General features: G+C 41.3%; 1 protein-coding gene across 1 annotated transcript; it reads right to left on the minus strand.

The window, feature by feature from the left end:
- Window positions 1–540: 540 nt before the first annotated feature.
- vimr2 (vimentin-related 2) lies at window positions 541–23,423 on the minus strand. Its single transcript, XM_085244347.1, has 10 exons — window positions 23,295–23,423; window positions 21,093–21,231; window positions 20,852–21,010; window positions 20,541–20,660; window positions 17,317–17,412; window positions 13,267–13,395; window positions 11,256–11,387; window positions 6,745–6,855; window positions 6,526–6,650; window positions 541–1,507 (listed from the first exon to the last, which is right to left on the minus strand). The coding sequence occupies exons 1-10, from the start codon at window positions 23,402–23,404 to the stop codon at window positions 1,465–1,467; spliced, it is 1,164 nt and encodes a 387-aa protein (XP_085100473.1). The 5' UTR covers window positions 23,405–23,423; the 3' UTR covers window positions 541–1,464.
- Between the last annotated feature and the right edge of the window lie 224 nt (window positions 23,424–23,647).

Raw genomic sequence — 23,647 nt, forward strand, 5'->3', positions numbered from 1 at the left:
GTACATAGCAACAATGCACAAGACCAGGAAAGAGGGTGACTTTCCTAAAATACGGCATGTTAGGGTGCAGTTCCTGCTACATTTTTAGTATGAGGAATATTTTGGAAGCACTGGGACGTTGTTAAGCTTTAAATATTAGAAAGAAAGAAAAACCCTCCATTTCCTATTCTCTGAGAAAACCCTTTCTGAGCCATCCATTCTTCATGTCGGGGCATTTAAAGAAGTCACCGATGCCACACAACCACTTCCCCAGTCACTGAGCTCAAGTTCATGGAGTGTGGCTAATCTTATCTGATCAGTTATTAGCAGCATTTTTCATCTTTGTGGCAGAGCTAACAAGCCTTTGAGATCCCTAATTGCTGGGAATGTGCAAATCTCACGTTAAGCATGAAGATGAATGGAAGAAGGTTCACTGAACATAAATCACTCTGCTCTACAGTATGGGAGAAAGTCTTAAGCCTGAGGATTCACAAGGGGTTCTCATGAACCAGGAGTTTTAACAAAAGAAATCACACACCGTGGGTTGATCTCTCAAGCAACTAGTTTTAATCAATTTAAATCTAAAGTACATTTTGATGCTTGTGCAGAGGCAGCAACCAAAAATGATTTATCGCAGACGGCTTTAACATTGTGTAGAAAATAAGGAAAAGATTACTAGGGAATGTATTACCGAATGCTTATTTCCGAAATGACAGTAAATTGGGACACTGCTTTTGAAAGAAGCAATGATTAATCACACAGAGTTTTTCTTGTGGAAAGATCCAGGTGCTCATTTTGAAAGAGCTGCAGAAAAACAACTTCATGAACCATTTGAAAAGCAAACACAGCACGCTGGACTCTCGACCGTCAAAACCAACTCAAATGTATGGCTGAAAAAGCAAAGGGAAGGCGAAACGCTTTTAGTTACCAAAGAGAGAGCCGTCATTGTCTTTGTTAACAGTGACGGGGTCGCAGGTTAAGAGCCAGACAGAGGCTGAGTGATGGACGAGGTGATATCAGAGCGGGAATGACTCCGCGGAGCCGCACAGTTGAGGGTGTGTGCGTGTGTGTGTGTGTGTTTATCTGCGATTGCGTGTCAGTCTTGTTCAACAAAGAGGGGACAAAGCATTTATGAGTCATATCAGAGAGCTGGTAAAGATAAAACCCCACTTAACGAAATATCCCTTCCAGACGCTGCACGGATACACACTCATCCCACAGCCCCCACCAGTTTTAGACAGCTCCATCTTTCTTGGAGTATCAGGGTCATCTGCCAGAAACCTGTAATCAATGGCCCGGCTTACTGTAGGCCTCCAGACAGCATTAATCTGTCATACTAAGTTTACGTCTGCTCAAATTGCCGAATCGTTGCGTTAAGCTTCATCGAAGTGCAGAAATGGGGTCTGTTTTTACGCGTTTGTCTTTTGTCTGTGTTGGGGAGCACAACCACAGTCAGGACAGCCGATCTGACTGCTCAGGCTTAAGTCACAGGCTGCACAGTCTCTCCTCCTCTTCCTCCACTAGACTCCTGAACAACAGAAGCACATAAAAACACAACACACAGGTTATAACTCACAGAAGCAGGAACGGCATTCACTAATTAGTCATATATTGGCAGATCCAGAGTAGAACATTATTTTCTCAGTTACTCAATTAGTTTGGACAAGCCAAGTAAACAGCTCATCACTCATTTAATAACATGCTTAACCTTAATAAAAGCCTAAAAAGAGTTTACACAAATAAGCTAAGGTACTTCTTGTTTAAAATCGAACACCTAGCCATGCAGGCAGACTGTACAAGCGTTTGTGAAAGATCAAGCAGTTCAAATGAGCTCGCTAAACAGGAAGTTCCTTTTGCAACAAGTCAGTTTGTGAAATTTGTTCCTTTTAGATATTTCATCATCAACTGCAAGTGATTGCAAAGCGGAGGACGTTAGGAAACATAGGCACTCAGACCAAAGTAGCTGACAAGAAAACAGAAGCAGGATCGTCAAGTGCTGAGGGGGCATGATGCACAAACGCCTTCACTGCTCTGCTGACTCAGTAACTGTAGAGCTCCAAACATCCTCCATCACTAACATCAGCACACAAACTGTGCACCGGGAACTTTGTGTTATGCGTTTCCATGGCTGAGCAGCTGCTGTGGTGACCCAGGACTTTCGCCCATCATTTTATGTTATTCTCATATAACATGACATATTATCGTCTTATAAAGCTGCCAGTTCCACAACAAGCATATAGAGTACCGTCAGAATTTGAAGTCATGGTTTTCTCCACTTGAGTGGATTTAATGTGGATATAAGTTGAACACTGTTTTTCATCTCTGAGGATAATATCGACTGCATTGACTGTATACACAAAAAGGGTGAAGTCAATGTGAGACAGGCAGAAGACAGGAAGACTGTTAGATGAGAGGAAAGTGGTTAGCATGATTAAAAACAGCCTAAGAACCACTAAAGCTCAAGCCTGCCATGAACTGGAAACTGCATTACTGTCTACAGTGATGTGAGTTTTAGATCATCATGAATTGAGAGGGTACCAAACCAGATTGAAGCCCATGCTCCAAAATCAGCATCTTCAAGCTTGACTGAAATTAGCAGCTTCCCACAAGAACTAGCCAAAATCTTTCTGCAGAAAGATTTTATGTTTAGACAAGGCAAATTTGGCCACAATGACAAGAGTCGTAGAAGTAAAGGCGAGGCTTTCAAATCTAAGGCTACGTTCACTCTGCAGGTCTTAATGCTCAATTCCGATTTTTTGATCAAATCCGATTTTTTTGTCTGCTTGTTCACACTACAAATAAAATGCGACAGCAAACGCGCTCTAGTGTGAACGCTCAAAGCGGCCCGCATGCGCAAAAGAAGACGTCACACACAACGCGCTCTGTTTAGACCCAGAGCAACAGTATTGTTTGACTGATGGCCGTTAATATAAAGACTTCGGACTTTACGTTTCCCAATTTTTGCTTTAAGTTATTGTTATTTACATAATAATGTAAATAACCTAATATTGATCCTTATTGCTGTTTTAGAGGAGCGGTGCTTCAAAGGATAGCTGCAGATTTCTGTCAGAATCTGCAGATTATACAGTACAAATAAAATGTTCACGTTTCTCCAACGTTGTCTTCCCAACAGTTTCACTGACATCTACACTGGATGGCCAGGAAGCGTTCACGATGTCTTCTCGGGCGCTGATAATTGGCGTCTGTCTTGTGTCAGTGACGTAAAAGACGGATTTAATGCGACATGACCATCAAACAGCAGTCGCTTTCTAAAACATCGGATATGTATCGGATTCAGCACCACATACGAAAGTGACCCAGATCGGATTTGAAAATATCGGATTTGTGTTGTTCACACTGTCAGACCATGATCGGATAGATGGGTCGCAGAGGGTCAAAAAAGTCGGATTTGATGCGCTTTCGCCTGCAGTGTGAACGTAGCCAAAGACTGCAGTGCCAACTGTCTGGCATGGTGGTGGTAGCATTAAGCTCTGGGACATTTAACCAAATATTAGTGAGCGTGTATGCATATATTTAAGCCTGTATGTATGATTCTGAAAAAATCCTAAATAAATTCCAATTCCATTTTAGTCATTGAAGATATATTTTGTACAATCATTCCACCCAAGCAAAGCAACAGTTCATAGAAACAACAGTTAAAAGCCCAATATTGCAATGACAGTCATGGCCATGGACCAGTTCTCTGTAGCACTTTTCTTTGTACATAGGCATTTAAAGCCCTTTATACAACTTTACCCATTCACACAAGCACCTTTTCTCTGCTTTTTCTACATAACTCCAACACAGGTGATGAGAGCAGAGAAACTGAAACAAAATAAGAAGCTCAAAAGGGGAAGAGGGGAGTCATTTGATATATCGGTAATATAAAAACGAAACCTCATAGTAAAGTAAATAAAGGATCTTGTTCTTAGATGAGCTACTTGTTGCTGCGTCATGGAGCAGCAGGAGCAGACCACAAAGAACAGTAGAGAGAATTACAGTGTAATATGGATCACATTAGCAGTAAGCAAAAGTAGGGAGCATCTGCCCAAACTGCTCTGAGGTGCTTTTGCAGGCGATAAGCCACCCAGTAACGGCAGCCCGGGGTCATTAGGGTCTTCTTTGCAGACAGTTTGCCACGGCACAGAGAGAATAAACAATCCCCATTTTCATTTCTTATTCATGGCTTTAATCACGGATGACAAAACATATAGTAAATGAAGAAAGGAAGGAAAGAAGTTGGCATCGCCCGTGTGTCTTTGGGACAGTCTGCTGGGTAATGAGAGGGAATTAAAACTGTGGCGAATTTGTAAATGTGTGTACGGAGTGGGTGGGGGGTGAACTGACATTAACAGGCTGGCATGGAGAAGAGCTGGCAGAGGCCCAGCACATAGTGCTGTCAGTGTGAGGTCCTCTTTGCCCATTCTAATGAGGTATTTTGAGGGTCTGAGCTCAGGCCTGCATTGGGGGCCCCCCTGGGGTCAGATGGTCAGATGCAGTTGGATGGGTGATGGAAGGACCAGGAGGAAGCCTGTGGCAGCGGGAAGGGATGGCTGAAGTGCGTCACTCCACATACCAGGATGGCAGATGGTTAAACAACCTCAATGAACAGAGGGGATGACATGAAACTTCTTCAAGGTCGCGCACAGGAAACCACAGCACATTTCCTGTGAACCCAGTTGGCCCGTGATGTCAGCCTTTTGTGTTCAGGAATATCTTATAATGGAAATCACGGATATCCAGGTGGCACTGTATGAGGCGCTTGACAATACTGGGCTTATACACCGGATCTTGTGGAAACACTCCTTGCATTACTCACAGTAGAGCTTTTAGAAAAAGATTTTGGGATATTGGTGGTTTTCTCATCTTTGAAGAATTCCAAATGGAAACAGAGCTTTGAGCTAATTTCAGTTTAATAAAATCGTCTCAAGGCCATTATGTGCTTTGCCCCGAACAGCTCATTTCTCCTGACATGTTTAAATATTATGTGGCACCTTTTTGAGCATTGAGGCGGACATCTGTTTTCATTTTAGCCTCTACCACAGAGATGAGAATCCACTGTATGCCTCAGAGTCTGTAGATATTAACTGCAATCAGATATTACGGCAGCTGACTTTATGACTTCAGCACCTTTAACAGGGGATGACAAACTAATCACTGAAATCAAATGATGCAGTGTTTTTCTTGGAATATTTCTCCAGCAGACACGGCTGTCCTCTTGACTGACAGTCTCACTAACAATTAAATCAAGTCATCCCAAAGTCTTCTCGTGTGTGTGGCATAGTGTGTGTGTGTAAAATTTTATTGGTCTCCCTTAAGAATAACAACCCGCAGCCCTGAAATGAGGATCGTGAAGGCACAGAGGTTTATATTCATGCAAGCTCTTCATTTTAAAACGTGCAAAAGAGGCGTGGATAAGCACTTGTACATTACAGTCCATCATAGTGCTTTAAGTTTTAAGGTTAAATTAAAGTACTGCTATAAAGTCAATATCTGAAATACATGATCTGCAAAACAAAGCAGAATACTGACCTTGTTATGATTGAAAATGCTTAAAATCAATTATGAATTAATTAATCATCAACTGCAATGCATTACAATTAATAAACTATTAAATTATTCGATTTTACCATAACCATTTGAACCATTTTATCAGTTTTATTATTACATTAGAGTCCAATAATAACTATCGAATATACAATGTAACAAGTTGCTTTATACGGATACAAAATTGCAACCATTTATATACGACTCCATTATAGACTGTATCCAACATTAACATATTGTCACGATGTGATGTGGTTGGTTTGTGGATTACTGTTGTAAAACCTTGAGTATTGAAACGAGAGAGTAAATCTGAGCATTATCACTTCATACTAGTAATGGATGCCTAGACTGCATCTATAATTCACCGTAATATAAAATGGGATTACAGAGATACAGTAAGGAGCTCAGACATCCAGAGGGAGCTCGGAGCTCTGATCACACCCTACAGCAGATCCAGAAATCTCTGGAGAGATTGTATATCTTGTCTAGACTGGGAGAGCCTTGGGATGCTAGAGAACTGGAATACGCTGCTGAGGAAAGGAACATCTGGAATACCCTTCTGAGGCTGCTACTGTAACCTGACTTACAGTCCTGTGAAAAACAAAGTACACTTCCTAATTCAACAGCACGTAGAACCATGTTTATCATTCTCTGAATGTCCCTTTTCTCTTCTTTAAGTTATTGTTTCAGTTCACTGAGATTTGCAGGCATTCGTGTATCCACAGCTCTGTTAAGGCGTTTTTATATGACTTTTTTTTTTAGCCATTTCAGTCATGGGATCATTGTCCTGTTGCATGACTCAGTTTTAGCCAAGCTTTAGCTGTTAGATGAGCATTGCATGGCCTGACCCTGAGGTCAACCAAAACTTTTAATTTCTAGTTTTTAAGTTCTCTCTTCTATTATCACAATGCAAAACTGATTAGATTATCTAATTTTACTCACATGTTGAAGCCAGAGTTGTCTGTTATTAAGTATAATTAAAAACATCAACCATCTGACCTGTAAGCAGCAATCTCCATGTCTCTGGCCATCTTCTGAGTGAGCAGAAACTTATAGTCTTCACACTGCTCCTTCATCTGTTCTTGGAAATTGGCCTTCTGACACTTCATTTCATCTATAGTCACCTAATGTCACACACACACCCACACAGAGCAGCAGAGGATGAAGTTGAATGACAGAATATAGGTTTCAACTGCATTAATCATTCCCCTGTTATACCTCTAGATCAGCAATCTCATCCATGTATTCAGCCTTCTTCATTTCAACCTCGTCCTCCAATTCCTCGTTATGCTTCTCGAGCTCAGCAAGCTCCTTTTGTAGCTCTGAAATCTTCAGGAATAAAGAGAAGGAGTTATTCATTGAACATATATCTGCAAAATTGCTTGTATATTGAATTCTTTTGTTACCGATAATGTAATAATCCCATACCACAACATTTTAGTGCCCTCGTGTTCATGTTCAGTTCAAGAACAGCAGCTGAGGAGCACTTCAGTAAGACAACAAAGAGCTTCAACCTTTGGTCAATGGCAACCTTCTTATCAGCCTTAAACTGCATTTCACATTAAATGAAGACTGCTTTGAGGCCGAGTTACAAACTGAGAAAAATGTGGAGACATGGAAATGTGAAGAAATAGACATGTGGGGCATTTAAGCATTTTTAGAGATACAAATGGAAGGGGATTGTTTCGGCTGTGGTCTCACTTCTGAACTTCAGAAAAATTATCAACAAATGAGGCCAAGAACAAGAGCAGATGTTAGTCGTCAGTTTGTAGTTGTCAGATGGCCAGAAATAGGACTCAGATGAATGCTAATGTTTATCCATTGCTGCTAGATATTTAAAAATAAATCGATAGTTATAAACATGGCAGCCAACACCATAACAAGTTGAATGTTATGCATCAGTTGGATGATATGAGAGCGACCCGCCAGGCCAAGGAGCCACTGGCAAGTAAGGCATTCTCCAAATCATAGCATCTGACCTGGCTTGTTGTTTCATCATAGATAAATGTTTTTATTTTATTCAGGTTTGGGAGGGTCCTTGCTAATGACATTAGGAAACGTGAAAACATCAAAACCACTGACAGTTGATGTGAATACTACAATTTTTTCTCTCAACAATGCGATCTTCTCCTGGAAAATGTCCTGTGGATGTTATTTTGAAACCTCGCATCCACCTAAAAATTGCCGCCAACCTTTACACACACAACCCATGTCTCCCATATCACCCCCTGATGGCAGCAACCTCCCTTAGTGGGACATAACGGTCTATTGAACCCCCAAAAATGACAGAGAGCCAGGGACCTTTCCATGGCCTCCAAACTCCCCAGATCAAAATCTGGACCTGTGTTTATGCCCTGACCAATCAGAGCTGCTTTGGTGCTATGAGTCGAACCTACACAATATTATATGTAGTGGCCGATCAGTGTATATTAGATTGTCATGACATATTGAACAGACATTCATTGATTCCAGATGGCGACTTCTGCAGAATTTGGTGATCCCCCGACAATTCTTCTAGCACCACTACAAAGTTGACGTTTTTAAGAGGAAATATCTGAGGATTTATTGGATAGACTGCCATGAAATTTGGTTCACACAATTATGACCCCCCCTCAGGAGGAATTATAATTACTTCCTTAGCCTCCTGACTTGACATTAACTGGGCAAAATTTTGTATTTTAGTTAACAACTACATACCTCTGATTTAAAGCTACTCCCATCAGTCCCAGTGGCACTTTTTCATCATTACTAACTGAAAACATGGATTTAAACTGAGCTCTAACTACAACTGAAGTATGCAAATTAACCCAGCAAACACAGACAGAACAGGTTACTTTACTTTCACCACAAACTAACTGAGGAGCATCCCTTCCCCCGCCGTGAGTAATTACAGCAATCACTGAAGTTCAACAATTAGCTGTCACAGCCAGATGGGGATCCAGGCAGTCCTGCTCGTCTTTCAGCCAGATCATGTGACCAGAAGACGACCCGATTACTACTCACAGGCTGATGGAGACTTCCCAAACTGTGTGACTCACTTACTCTCCTTGGCATGATAAGTGGAGCCTGGCCTTGTATGTATACGCGAGCGGTGGCGGATAAACCCATCAGAGCCTGTTCTATTATATACATTTGTGTGTCAGGCCTGATTTCACTGCAATCGGTTTGTTTGGCCATGTTGTCTCTCAGTGAGAAACCAGACCCGAGGCATCCATCACAGACGAAGAGGAAACAGAGCAGATCAGGCCGTGCTGTCCATCCGTCAGCCTGGACAGAGCAAAAAGTGAGGCTGAATATTAAAGAAAAGTAGATGATGTTGGGAGACTTGTGCTGAGGTTACAGAGGCTTGATGTTTATTTAAAGAGCTGAAAGGTAGAGCCACACTAATGAGAACCAAACCACCATGTTTGCTACAGATGTGGTTGGGTGCCAGCTGTGGTCAGACCACTGACGGATGCTAATAAGACCAGGGTGGACTATAAGAGGTGTTTTTACCTGAGTCACCATTTCCTGGTTTGTCTTTTCATTCACGTCTCACTTTGTTGTCTGTTTCCTTCAAAGTCTCTTTGCTCCCTTGGCACCTTTTAATTTATTTATTTTTTGCTAGCAGGATGACAAATTAAGCTTCATTTCCTTTCCACTCAGTGTGTGTGTGAGAAGTATAAAGATGCCTATGACACTGCAGGCGCTCTGAAAGACTGTACTTAATATAACTGAGGACACAGAGAGCAATAAATCCTGTGTGAGCTGCAGTCGAGCTCTTCACATCTCCTGCTGAAAACGTCCGCAGAGTAAACACTCTGGTCAGCAGGATCTCCCACACTGTTGCTCTGCTGTCACTCAGCCGCTCTCAACTCCCTTTGCCTGCTGTGGGAAACCATTCATTTTCACCATTACATCTGATTTAGGAGCTGATGACCGACACAGAGCCAGCTGATAGATGTTAAAACCCTTTCCTTTTTCAGTAAAGAGGTTGAAAATGTATTATGGGAAGATCACTATCAGCAGGCAGTAACTAAAGGACTTAAATGATGTGTAAAGCTCTGATCACCTCAAAAACAATATTCTCTCATTCGGCTGTTGCAATCAGCAGCCCTGCAGAGCGTTTTGATTTTATATTTCTCACAGGTGTGGAGGCAGAAGTCAAGTGAGTGTTGATTGTGGAGCTCAAAACATTTAAAAAAAAAACCCAAAAAAATAATAATTTTCATGCCAAGAGTTACATGAGAAGATTTTATCACTCTCATAGCGTCATGAAGAAAGAGAAAAGTTTTTACAGGACTCTTTCACAGTACTGTTCAGTACACCTTTAGTGCTTCCATATCAGGAGGGTAAGTAGTAGCCAGGTGCGGCTAATCATATATTATTTAATTTACTGATCGTCACCAAATGTGACCGCCTCTATAAAGCAAATGTTTGTGCAGTTTCCTGGTCTGGAGACAAACGTTGTGTTAACACAATCCTGGAATGTTCCCAGCAAATTCACCTCAAAGTCAGACTGTGAAATGCTCAAAGAAACTTCAAAAAGAAAGCCTGTTCACTCTGAAACAACATGGCAGCACAGTTTAGATTTGCAAAGATTCGTCTAAGCAAACCACAGATCTACTGAAAAAACGGACAGACAAAACCCACAGTTCCATATTTCACCTGAAACCAAACACGGCCTATCAGATGTCACTCTGAGAGGTGATCATTGGGGTTTTTTCTTCATCCACGTTGCGAGGACAACGTTCCTACAGCTCAAGCTTGGCTGAAACTATGTCACGCAACAGGACAATGATCCCAATCACACCAGCAAATCTACAACAGAGCTACACAGTTAAACTTCAACCCAATTAAAATGCTGTGGTGGGACCTAAAAAAAGCTGTACATAAACTAATTCATGCACATCTCAATAAACCAAAGCAACACTGAGGAGTTCCTCCACAGCAATGACGATGACACTGATATAGTCACTTAAAAAACAGTTACTTTTAGTCCACGTTGCTAAAGGTGGTTTGCAAATGTTGAACTTGGTACTTACTGTTTCACATGTTTTTGATATGAAAGCAGATCAGAGGTATATGTATAAAAAGGATAAAATTGACCCCGTTTGCGTGTGTTGTGTCTGGTATGATTTCAGCCGGGAAAATATTAAACATGTCATATCTGCTCTCCTCACACTTGTTTACTTATGAAAAGAAGCAGGGGGGTGATTCTTGTTACACTTACTTGTAGAACTTACTGTATGATGCTGGATGGTTTCCCTAACATGAGTTGTTTCAGGCCATGTCTTAGTGGCAAACAAAAGCATATGTTGAAGAACAATTCACTGCGTTATTTAATATATAACTCATTCATAAAGAATGTTCATCATGGTCTGGTTTCCAAATATATGTGGCCAAAACAAAGATATGAAACATAACAATCACATAATGTTATGCTCTATTACACTATAAACTGCAAATGATCTTTTGGCTTTAATTGTGACTGTTTGTTCCAGATATAAGTTGCTGTAGGCGTACATAAAATGGGTAAATCTTTTTTTTTTTTTTCCTTTTTTGGATCAACTAGCTTCCTTTTCGTGCAAGAAGTTCAGAAGAACTTAAAAGCTTGGCAAATGCAACCAAAACGCCCTGCCCTGATGTAAAGCTCAAGTTTACTCCAAACAAACTATGCTAAACGTATGTGCTTTGTGTAATTTGGCTCAACTAACTCTTTAAAGAAAGGGCAGGGGGAGAACACTCACCAGCATCTTTATCTCACCGGCGTCCTTTATCTTTGTCAAGTCTTTGACCGTTGACCCTCCAGTTCCTCCCACTTCCACTTCCTTTCCGTCGCCACTGTGGACCACAGCAGAGGAGGCTGCACCGCACTCATACTGAAGAGACACAAGATGAGAAGTCAGTGCTGCTGGGATCTTTTTGAGTAATTAAGTGCACTTTGGCAGGGGGAGCAATCAGAGTCTCTCATACTAGCTCTCCTTGCGTACACCAGTTTCATCATTAGCCAAAACATTGAGGGCGCACAGGTGTGTAGGAGTCCGCCAGCAATCACCATTACTGCTCACAACCAATAGCAATCATTTTAGCATCGAGACAATTGCGTCTCGTAATCGAGGCCAGGCACAGACAGGACGGTGTCCAGCTGGCGAGGCAAGAGCCTGAGTGGGAGGGAGAGAGTAAATAGATGGCGTTTTAAAGAACAAGAAACACACGTAGACAGGCAGATATCCCTTAGTCATGTCTCCATATTAAATGCACACAAACACCAGTGTCCACTTCAGTGCAGCTAAGGAGCCTGGGAAGGCGGCCTGCAGTCTGATTGCAGCCCTGACCTCTGAACCAGGCAGACATCCTCACCTCAGAGAGGGTCAGACCCACCGGAGCTACAGTCTGACCCCAGTGCAGGACCTCGATGCTGCAAGACACACACACACACACACACACACACACACACACACACACACACACAGGTGGACAAAGACATTCTGTTCGGGTCCAGAACAGCACCTCTGATTTCCAAGTTCTTCCCCAATGTTGTGTTAAGAGGTAAAGAAAACAAGTGGGAGCCTCGTTGTGTGATTTGTGAAAGCTGAGAGGGACAGAGGGAGGGTGGTGCGGTGAGAATATTGGAGTTAATCGTAAAGAGGATGAGGAACTGGTCACTGGAGAGAGTGTCAAAAGTGAAAGTACTCAGATCTCTTATTTAAATAGAAGCAGTTCAAGAATAATGAAATAACCCACAGGAAGTGAACGACCTGCACCAATATATAAACCGCAGAAGGTACTTAGAAGTATTAAAAAACAACCCAGTAACACAACCTTATTGTTCACATTACTTCGTTCCATGGCATGGTCCGGCCAATACACACAGTGAGATTGTAACACATTACTTTATCCTGTCACGAAATCACTCAGCACAGGTTGGCTGGCTAGCTGGAGAGCATATCATCAAGTGAAATTAAAACCACACAAGATCGATTTCTGTTGGAAGCGTTTGTGCCCTGTTTAGGATGCATGGCCAAAAAAATAAAAAAAATAATGACAACTGTTTAGTTTTCTGAGATCATGAGATCATAAAACGCTCAAGCAGCTGTGATGTGTGTTTCCATGTGTGCTCACCGGTGGCTCTGCAAACCTTTTGTGGCATATCCCAGATATGAAGAAAAAACAAAAAAGGGCTTGTTCCCATTTACCCGACAAGTTTTAAAGGAACAAGGTTTAACTTTTGTGAAACTCGGTCAACACGATAGCATTAACAAACTCATTTATTATGTTTTTTAGTTCATTCAACAAAACTTGCTTTTGTAGTACAGTCTCAAAATGTAGTGACTGTATGACCCACAGTTTGAGAGCCACTGAAAGATCGCAACCGAAGTCTGTCTGAATCCAGCCTGTGAAGCCATGAATGCTTATTTATCATATTTTCACATGCTTTTTTTTCATCTAATGAGACCCACTTTGTTATATTTCTCACAATGATTTTTTAACAGCTGGAGAATTAGCAGCTGTTAACAGTGGTGTACATACGTTATTTTCTTGTTTGTTTGTTATTATATGGCTCAGTAATGTATTGAATACATGTTTTTCCCTGTAAACCACCATTATGTTCATTTCTGACTCCGTGTTTTCATTTTGGGGCTCTACACATGATTCACAGTTAATAACTGGGCCTTAGCGCAGGCCCTCGGATCGTCCGGTGCATGGTATTGGTGTGGTTCTCTGTGGGTTTTGTGTGTTATGTACTCTGTGTTGTACCTGGAGTGTCTCAGCCAGTTGGCAGTAGTACTTTTTTACATCCAAAGCCGGAGCAATGTCAGGGCTGCCAAATTTAATCACTGCTGCCCGGGTGATCCCTTCGTTGGGCTCCAGCATATCCTCCACTGTCTGCTCATACACGAAACACATACAAATACACAAGAATGTAACAACACACATTTATTTATTACACTGTTCTTAATGTCAGTTTTAATAGACTTGCACTTTACTTTACTTCTTTATAATTCAGCTCCTAATATTTCCTAATACATCCACAATCATCATCTATAACTTTTCTCTTTCCTTGTCTGGCAGCTATATTTTTCCCACATCCTTCTCCCAGCATACCCAGTATCTCTTCTTCATACGTGTCCAAATCAACTCTGTCTCAACTTTTGTCCTTTGACTGAGAGGTGGTCTGAGCTTTTAGGATATCTACGATGAAACATGAACAAGCACAGGTTTTATATCGATCATGCAAAGGACAAAGAAGCAGCCTCATCTAACTTCACAATGATTTTGAGGTATGACAGGTCATTTTGGGAGGTAGTTGTATGAAATTTAGACTACTGCAACATTACACTTAGATCTATTTGTTCTTAGTGAACGCAATATTAATGAACATTGTGTACAAATACATATTTTCTAAAACATTTTTTAAGCAAGGAAAATTTCACCTAATTCAAACTTCTGGAAAAAACAAACCAAAACAACAGTGGTGGCAACAAGCTTCCATAAACCCTTTGATATTAAGAATCTTATTTGCAGGAGTGCCCTGGTAATAAGTAATAACTTGACATGTTGTTCCAGTGGCAGGAGAGATCAGATCTCAAAGAAAATCCACACAAGGGTGTGGAGAACATGTGAACTGAAGCTTCCTGAGGTTTGAACAGGGGCGCTACAAAGAGGGGGCCAGAGGGGGCACTGGCCACCCCCCAAAATTTGCTGACCCCACCTGGCAAGACTGTCCTATGTTGGTAATAATTTTAATAAATGTGAACACGAGAGAGGACGAATCATTAAAGTATGGTTGGGACTTAAAGTCAAGCAGTTAAAAGTCAAGTTAAAAAAGATGATCATGGATTTCAAATTATGGAAGTGAACGCAAATAAGCTGAACTTATATCAGTTTCATCTCTCTATAAGCTTACTGATGGCGCTCTTCTCAACAGCCCCAGCAGTAGAGAGCTACTATCTCTGTCTAAAAGTAAGTCCCTGTCATTGTCCATTTACCTGTATGACTGATTTAATGTGGTTTGATTCTATAAGACCCTGCAAAACCAAAGTGTTCTTGCAAGAAGTGCACACTAGGGCAGACACCTAATTTTATATAGAAACATGTTAAAAGTCTAAAATGATTAGAAATACAGGAGTAATGTGATTACTTGTATAGATGGATGGTCAATATGACCTTATGTTTGCTACAATTACACCAAACCACCAATGCTCTGACTTCTTGCATTACATTTTAAAATTGAGCCTTGTCTTTATTGATGAAAATGTGTCAGCATTATTAATTAGTACACATATGTATGTTTATTATATCCATAGATGCCTAGTGTATTTCAGATATAGCTCACCCCTACAACAGTAAAAGAAAAAACTGAGGAACAAGTGTGTTGTGCAGTAAAAGTATACTCAGGTAAATTTTCTGTCTGCTACAAACACACAGAGACCAAAGGCCTCAACATGCATGTCTGCAGCCTCACATCAGTTACAAAGAAAATGAACTGCTACAGAGCTGCAGTGGCAGACTAACATTTTTCTCCTCTTCCCTGCACCTACATAACGACATGGCTGCCGATTTCTCAGGGGAATGTGGGGTATCTGGAAGTGCCGATAATAACAACAGTTAATAAAACAAAGGGAACTTCTGTTTTCATTTGGTATTCAGCCGCATTTCCCGGACGGGGAGTTATCGAGCGTGTCCCAGAGGGAGTGTGTTAAATGCCGCGCGGTCCGGCTTTGCAGAGGAAAAACACAGAGTGATGGAGCTGCTCCTGCTTCAGCTGCCTCCCTCTCTCTCTCTCTGCCTGCAGCCTCTAGATCTGATACCGGGGTGCGCCTGTCATCTCCTGGTGAGGTGGAGAAAATTGTAGAAGGTGCAGAGGGCTGGGGGTGTGTGTGGATATGTACAGAATATGGCTGCAAGCATGTGCTTTTTTTAAAGGAGTAGTTGAAAAATTTGTTTGAGTGCAGAGAAGCTACTTAATACATTTTATTTTGTGGGGCATGTTCAAGAGTTCGAAGATAAAATGACAATCTGATACTAGCACAAAATCCTTTATAAACCAGTGAATTCTTACACTGATGTTTCAGCAAGTGAGCTTCGGCAGAAAGCAGATTTTGTCAGCTTCAATCTCCTGTTTCCACTTGTTATGCTTAACAACCCCAGAGTTGGTTGTTCTTTCATATTTACCATGCAGATATGAAAATATGGGCATATTTTTTATTATTCTCAGATCTGACCTCGACCTGATTGAAACACTATGGTGAAACCTTTGCAGTTTTATAAAGAAGAGTGGGCCAAAATTCCTCCACAACGATGTGAGAGACTGATAAAATCACACAGAAAACAATTACTTTAAGTTGTTGTTGCTAAAGCTCGTGAAGCGCTAAGTGTACTCGGTTCTACACAGGACTCCAGTAAAAACTCTCTTTTTCACAGGACTGTTTTTGGACAATAACATGCTTTTTTTGTGATTTTATATTTGTGTATTAAATTGGTTGTAATTCATCAAATGTTTTTGCAATATTTTGGTTTTAACTGAAAGTCTGCAATTCAATCACATCCTGTTTGTTTGCTGTAAAATGCCCAGAACAGTGGGAAGGTGTTCCTGCATCTTCGATCAATGAGGAATTAAATCTGCAGGTTGGTGCCTATTACTGTTTTTATCTCACAGAGACTTTTTACCTCGATAAATAAACTAAATATAAAAGTTACTCTGCCAAACACTGACTGCAGCTTTTGCCTTGAGACAGAAATGTTTGATCTGCCTCAAAAATGAATTTATACCATTCAGGAGAGGGATGTTTTTGATACATTACAGGTCAAGAAGTAAACAGCTTAAATACAGACAATCAATTTTTGGCACATTCACATATCAATTAACACATTCCTGTGATCTGTTCATGGTGCAGATGCAAAGTGGCAGTCGGTGCTCTACAGAAAATTAAAATCTTACATGTGACTCATTATAAAGTTTTTAAATCAGGTATATGATCTATGTGTTCTTGCATTATGTTTTTGGAAAATATTTTTGCAAAACACTCAATTTATGATGTTCAAACTTTGCATGAGGATACTGTGGATCTACTAACAGTTTCGTGCATGCTATACCGATTAGTTTGCAGTATTGTGGTGAAGTTTACAGTAACTGATGCCATGTTGGACTCATACAGAGCAGGCTGTGTCGTTCATGGACAATGTGAAGTTACATCAAAGATAGCAAACATCAAGTTATATTTAAATGCTGATCGGATTCAGTCACTGAATTATAACTTTTATACTAGGTTTATAATGTCTATGTGTTGGAAAATGAGGAATATAGTTCATGAAATATCTGCTTATATCTTGTTGAATTCAGCTGGGTAAATCAACAAAAAACAGCGAGTACCAGAGTAGCAGCTGATCACTTGATGACTTATTTCAAGTAATTGTTTTCAACAGCCCATCTTTAAGTTCCACCACCACTTAAACAAATCCCACTTTAACCCCTGAGGTAAAATTTAAAAGTGTAACAGTCCAAAAACACCTTCCTTCCCATTAAAAGACTAGTAACGACTGCATTTAGTACAAAGCCCTTAAAAAAAGCGATTTTATGAATCTAGAATTGAATGCTCTGCTCATATTTTTCTGTTGTTGTGGCCGTTTCTGGTTACAACTCTTCAGCAAGGTGACCAAGGTCGCGAGGAGCTGCGTTTGTCAACACAGATCTGGGCATTCCTCCAACACTCCTGTCTGACCTAAGTGCTACATTTTGAGCCATTTCTGTGACTATAAACTGTTCCTGTTTCATCAGCCTGCAGCTACAAACTCCCTTTCTCTCACCGTCCTGTGCAGGGTCTCCATGCTGGCCAGCTGCTCCTCGTAGATAGTCACTTGCTCCCTCAGAGCCAAACACTCTGCTGTCACAGCATCCACTTCCTGTTAAAAGAAAGTAAAGTTAACAGAGAAGTTGAACTTAATTTCTGGAAGTGTCTGAGGAGTGCTCTGCAGTTTGCAAACTAAATCAAACCACAGGTGGAAAAAACATGAAGTTGTTTCCACCCTGAAGACCAATTTTGAGAACAATCAGCACCAGCCACTCTGTCACTGAACAGCAACTACACGCCGCAATGCAGAGGAAAAGGGAGGAGGAGGAGGAGGAAGATGAGAAGGAGGCTAACTAGACACAAAAGCCTTGTCACCCAATCTATTTGCCGGCAGGGGTTCTGAATTCGTCTACTCTTTTTAAAGAACTGGATTAATTGGTGTTGAATGCAATTACTGTTTGTGCCTGCTTTTACATTTAGGAAGAAAGAGTTTGGTGGTAAAGTTGTGGATTCCTGCTGTGAGGGTGGCAGGGTCAGTGATGTACTGCAGCAGATTAAACAGACTGGCTGCTGCTGCTGAACTCTCTGAGCTGGAGAAAAACCTGTTGTAGTTTGTGTAGTTGCTCCATAGTGTTCACACACAGTCACAGACTTCTTTTACTCAAGTTGCCATTTCCAGCTCCATAGTTTAATTCTAGGGTAGCTTTGCATGATTCACTGTTCAAAATAAGCCGACTTTCTCAACCTGAAAATACTGTATAACAGACAATAAGGAAAAGCATGTTGGGTCAAATTTAAGTGTCTTACACATGTTTGTTGACATGATAGCGTCACACAGCTGTTGCAAATTTGTCAGCTTTACTGGATTGGATTGAGATCTGGGAATATGTAGACCATTTAAGTACAATGGATTCATTAACATGTTTAAGAAGCCAGTTATTGATGGGTTGAGCTTTGTGACATGGTTTGTTATCAAATACAAAACTCATGTAGCATTTCAAAGATGCTCACGTTAAAATATTCCCTACACCATCACCATCAGCCTGAACCAACAGGATGGGTCCACACTTTCATTTGGTTTACAACAAATCAGACCCTACGATCCAAAAGTTGGAGCAGAACTTGAGACTCATCGGACCAGGGAAAGTTTTCCAACCTTATATAGCCCAATTTTGGTGAGCCTGTGTGAATTGTAGCCTCCATATCCTGTTTTAGCTGACAGGAGTGATACCCAGTGTGCTTTTCTTCTGCTGTTGCCCATCTGCTTCACGATTTGATGTGTTGTGCCTTCAGAGATGCTTTTCTGTATACCTTGCTTTTAACCAGTGGTTATTTGAGTTACTGCTGCATTCCTGCTACCCCAAAGCATCTAGGCCAGTCCCTTCAGATCTCTGATGTCAACAAGGCATTTTCTGCCAGAGAAACGCTGCTCATTGGATATATATTTTTGTACTACTCTCTGTAAACCCTAAGCATGGTTCCTAATAGATCAGACGAGGCCATCTGACACCAACAACCAGGAAAAATTCAGTCATTTAAATTTGATTCCCGTTTCCCATTTGAACTGCAGAAGAGTTGGAGCTTTAAGTCTTCACCATGAGTGGTGCCTTGTCACATGTATTATTGTTGACATGTTTAATATAAAAATATTGATTAGTGCTCTCCATTTATCTGTTTATTTTTATCCCAATGAGGATTAAAACCAGCGGAAATTCTGACCAAAAGAAAGTCTTCTAATGTAATTCTGACCTTGTTTTTACCTTTAAATGAATCTAAACTCCATATATGCTAAATTAATTCATCCACTCAGACTCACTCTGTTTTTCTGTAGCCACAGAAAATCAAAATGAGGTGAAATGTGCAATCCTTGATGATGGAGTAGGATAGAAACCACACAAAAGCCAGCGGTATGCTCTAAAACAAACCAAATGTGGCTTTTTGACGTTATGCTGACAAAGATGCAGCTATTTGTGGGCCGATCTGTGTAGTATTCACTCTTCTCCTCCGCATCTCTGCTCTTCCTCTACCTCCCTGCTGATTTCCCACCAAGTCTTGTCACCCTGCAGCTGCTTCCAATTCAGAACTGCAGAACAGAGCCAGCAGGAACATTACGGCACCATATCACAGCCTGCGTTACATCTGTGAGGCACAAATGAAAGCCTCCCTCGCATCTGGCCTGGTTCTGGAAAGGAAACGATGGTCTCTGGCATGTGCGAGGGAAGAAAAGTTTGGTGGCTCAGGTTGCAGTGGGCCACCAGCCCAGACTGTGTGACTGCTGGTGATCAAAACCCACTGGGCAGCACTACAGAGGAGCAGCTGTGCCAGGTGTCAGCTGGATGGAGTGGGAAGTGAAGATGCTTGACAGCCCTGCCATCTAGTGCTCAAAGTATATTATCGCAACACGGTCAGATCAGAGAGAAAATGCTTCGGTTCATACTCAAGTTTTAAGTGATTTAATACTAATATATTTAAGTAGACACAGCCACCAAACTTATTTAAAGGGCAGTTTTATACATTATAAACTTTACTGCTTGAGGTTTCACATTTGCAAAATGTAATTTTAGTATACAATGGCCTCTGTTTTGTGAGTTTTGATCAACAGTAGTAAATTCAGTTAAGAGTTGAGCTCTAACTAAATAATTTTACTTCAAGTGAAATTGTAGCCTTGACAGACTAGATGACACGACCCTGTGGGGAATCCTGACGTTTGTGTTTGGGCCTATGATCACCATCCATCCTTTTTTTTTTTTTGCGTCTCGCGTGGTCGGTGAAATGGGGACAGCAGTCAAAGCAGAGGCCAGCTCTTCTTGGGGGACACCGACGCATCAAGCTACGAAACGTGATCTCTCCGGTGTGTCCTGGGTCTTCCTCAGGGTCTCCTCCTCATCTAGGAGGCCTCTTGGTCTGATGCTCAATCCCCAGCTGACTCCCTTCGATCATCAACCATCCATTAATATAACCACTCAAATAAGGACGTCATTATTTGAGTGGTTCTATTAATGGATGGTTGACTCTGATGTGACCCTGAATTTTACTACGCTTGTGCTCTCTTAGCTTTTTGGAACTGAACCTACTGTTATAACCAAATCTTCAAATAAATTTATAGTCCTTAAAAAAGAAAAAAAAAGCACAGATTATTCTTTATTTGTCGAGCAGAGTAGAGTTCCCTCCTGACCATTTTTCTGAAGCAGCAATGGGATTTCCATGCATACCAACAGAATACTTGCCAAATACAATTACCTCAGCCACATCTTGTTGTTCCTGCCGGACGAAGATCCTCTGCTGCGACGCCTTCTCATAGTCTTTCTTCAGGAGCTTGAGCTCTTTCTGCAGCTCCTGTGTGTCATTCAGAATCTCATCCTGTGGTGAGAAACAGCCAGATACTGATGGATCTTGACAAGGTTGTAAATCAGACCTGCCCACAATTATGCAAAGTGTGATCCGGCTGATGTCATGACGTGAGACGTGCTTGCGGACTGATATGAGAAAACCTCATTTAGGCATGCCATCGCACGGAGAGACATGCAGCAGACACACCCAACAGCACATACCCTCTGCTTGCCCAGTCTTTCCACCACAGCGTCCAGGCTGTGGTCGGGCACCGCCACAGTGGAGGTGATGCTGGAAGAGGCCTGGCGATTGTTCAGCTCTTCTTCCAACTCAGTGATCTGACATTCAAGAGACTCATTGTCGTCCTCAAAACAACGAGCCTAAAGGGCGCAGGTTTAAATAGCGTGAGGTATACACAGAAGAAACCAGCAGAGAGGCAGCAGTTACAGTGTTTGTCCTCACCAGCTCAATCAGCCTGACCAGGCGGTCATTGAGGGCAGCAATGACGGTGCGGTCCTGGACAAACTGGTCCAGACCTTCTTTGTTCTGAGCCCTGGCAGCTGCAAAGTCTAGCTTATCACAGTCATCAACAGCAGCAGCCCTGAGAAAAGGCACAAAGCACCAAAGACTCTACTCAATATTTTTAAAGGTTTTAGAAAAATAAATTAAACACATACAGAGAGGCTTCATCAAGTTTATCCCTGCTCATTTTCTTCCATTTCATTTTATTTTGTAAGGCTGAAATGTTGCTAATTTTGTGATTTTTGGTTCTCTTTTGTTGGAGTTTCTTTCATTTTTCTGTGTTGTATGTTATGTCATATATTGCTCTCACTTCATATATGAGATGTTTTTCGTGGGCATCCAAACAAGGCATTTATCCAGACTGAATATACTTCACTGTAAACATGACATCATGGAGTTATTGGTTCAGTTTGTCCATTTCTTAGCAGGTTTACTCATAATTCTGGATTTGCATGATACATTTAAGAGAGGTCAGGCTTCGAGGTGCTCATGTTTGGGAGTCAGTCTGGATCTGGATGCAGGAATTCATGGAAGGATTCTTCACTGTTCTTCACCAACACAGGGTAACAGTCAACTCTTAAAAAAATGATGATGATGATGATGATGATGATGATGATGATAAGGAACACCAACTTCTATCTATATCACAAACCAATCTCTTGATTCTGGATAAAGGGACTCCGCTCATGCATGGTGCGAAGGGAATTTTCAGTCTTGGCAGAGGTGTGTAGTCTCTGCTCTTGTGCTTGAAATGCTCGACTGCGTTTGACGTCACAGCAAATAAAGATTGCACCCTGTGATGGCGTCTGTGCGCTGAAGACATTTGTCACTACCAGTTGTTGGTACCTCAGTGCTGATTACTTTACCTATTATGCATTGATTGCTGTATGTAGACATGCATTTTAGGTTGTTAAGCACATTTTGACACATCGGTGTTTTGGGAATTTTCAAATTTGTCTCAGACCACAAACCTCTGAAGTTATAATTGTTGATGAGATTACAGTTTACAGCTTAATTAATATTACCTAGAGACAGGTTCAAGTCATACCCAGATGTCAGATTTTAGCCCATATACATTTTCTCTCATCAAAATGTCATCTTATATCTCATTTTTACTATATCCTGTTCTAACTTCTAACTTATGTTATTTCAGAGTGTTATTAGACCATATTACAGGACTTTTTTCCCAAAAATTTCAAATTTTTATGTTGCAAATTAAGGTCAATGAAGTTAACACATTGCACTAGTTTTAGGTGAAAATGAATATGATGAATATGGCTCCTCCCTTCGTTACGCTGAGATAGAACTTGGGCTTCTAGGGGCTTCCCACAATGCACAGAGTATTTCTTCTTCACTCACCTTCCCCCCCCCCCCCCCAATTACTATTCATTTACACACCACTCTGCATTTAAAAACGGCCTGTATTTGTATAGCGCTTTTCTAGTCCCTAAGGACCCCAAAGCGCTTTACACAACCTGTCATCCACACACTGGTGATGGCAGCTACATTGTAGCCACAGCCACCCTGGGGGGCACTGACAGAGGCGAGGCTGCCGGACACTGGTGCCACCGGGCCCATTTAGACCAGCTACTCAAATATATAACGTATGGCTTTCATCATTTACTACTGTTAGGCTAGCTGCTATGACCACAAGTGTGAGACTGGCCGCAGAAATAAAATTGTAATTTTGTCCTGAATTCTGGAAAAAGCACTCGACTGATAGTGACATTATTACATCTGACCAATCTGTCAGATAACCTAATCTCTGCTTATTTGCTGACAACCTCACAGTCAGTCATGGGGAGGCCAATTTCAACGTACATGTCATACATCGTTTTTGTATTTAACTTCATTCTTAAGGACTATAACAAATAATTTTCCAACTTTGGGATGAATAAAGATGTTATTATAACCACTAAGGTTCTTCAGCATCCACCGGGAAACCTTTGACATTAAAACATAGTGTACTGCTTTACATCATAAGGGGAAAATTTCAGATGTTACCCTTTTAAATGAAATCTCATTCATGTATTTCATCTATAACATTTTTCAGGTTAAAATGCCATACCCCTCACAGACAAACTGGTGGACATGTTTGTACACCTTAATATCTTAAAAGTGGTAAGCAAAACCCACACTGACCTGACAGAGGCCCGGTATTGCCCCGCACACCGCACGCTCAACCCTCCGTTTCGTCTCCAGCTGTCGTCCTCAAACAGCTTGCGGTAGGAAGACACTCTGAGCATGGCCATAGCTTTGAATGGCTTCAGACTGAGATAAGACACAACAACCAAATGGAAGCAGCAGATCGAAGGAGGATTTTATACTTGGAGGGAAACAGAATGTTGCACTGAGGTGAAGCAGACTAACTTTGGCGTGAACATCACCCAGTGACGATTTCACATGCACCCGAAGAGTAAGGCCCAAAAACCTGCCGTGCAGTCACCGTTTGTCTGCATAAGATTTCCAAGAGGACGAGATTGAGGTGGGGCACA

Source organism: Mchenga conophoros, linkage group LG2, assembly GCF_057382185.1.
Source record: "Mchenga conophoros isolate Kocher_MC1m ecotype Shallow Benthic linkage group LG2, M_conophoros_male_GT1.1, whole genome shotgun sequence".
In the NCBI taxonomy this organism is placed as follows: domain Eukaryota; kingdom Metazoa; phylum Chordata; class Actinopteri; order Cichliformes; family Cichlidae; genus Mchenga; species Mchenga conophoros.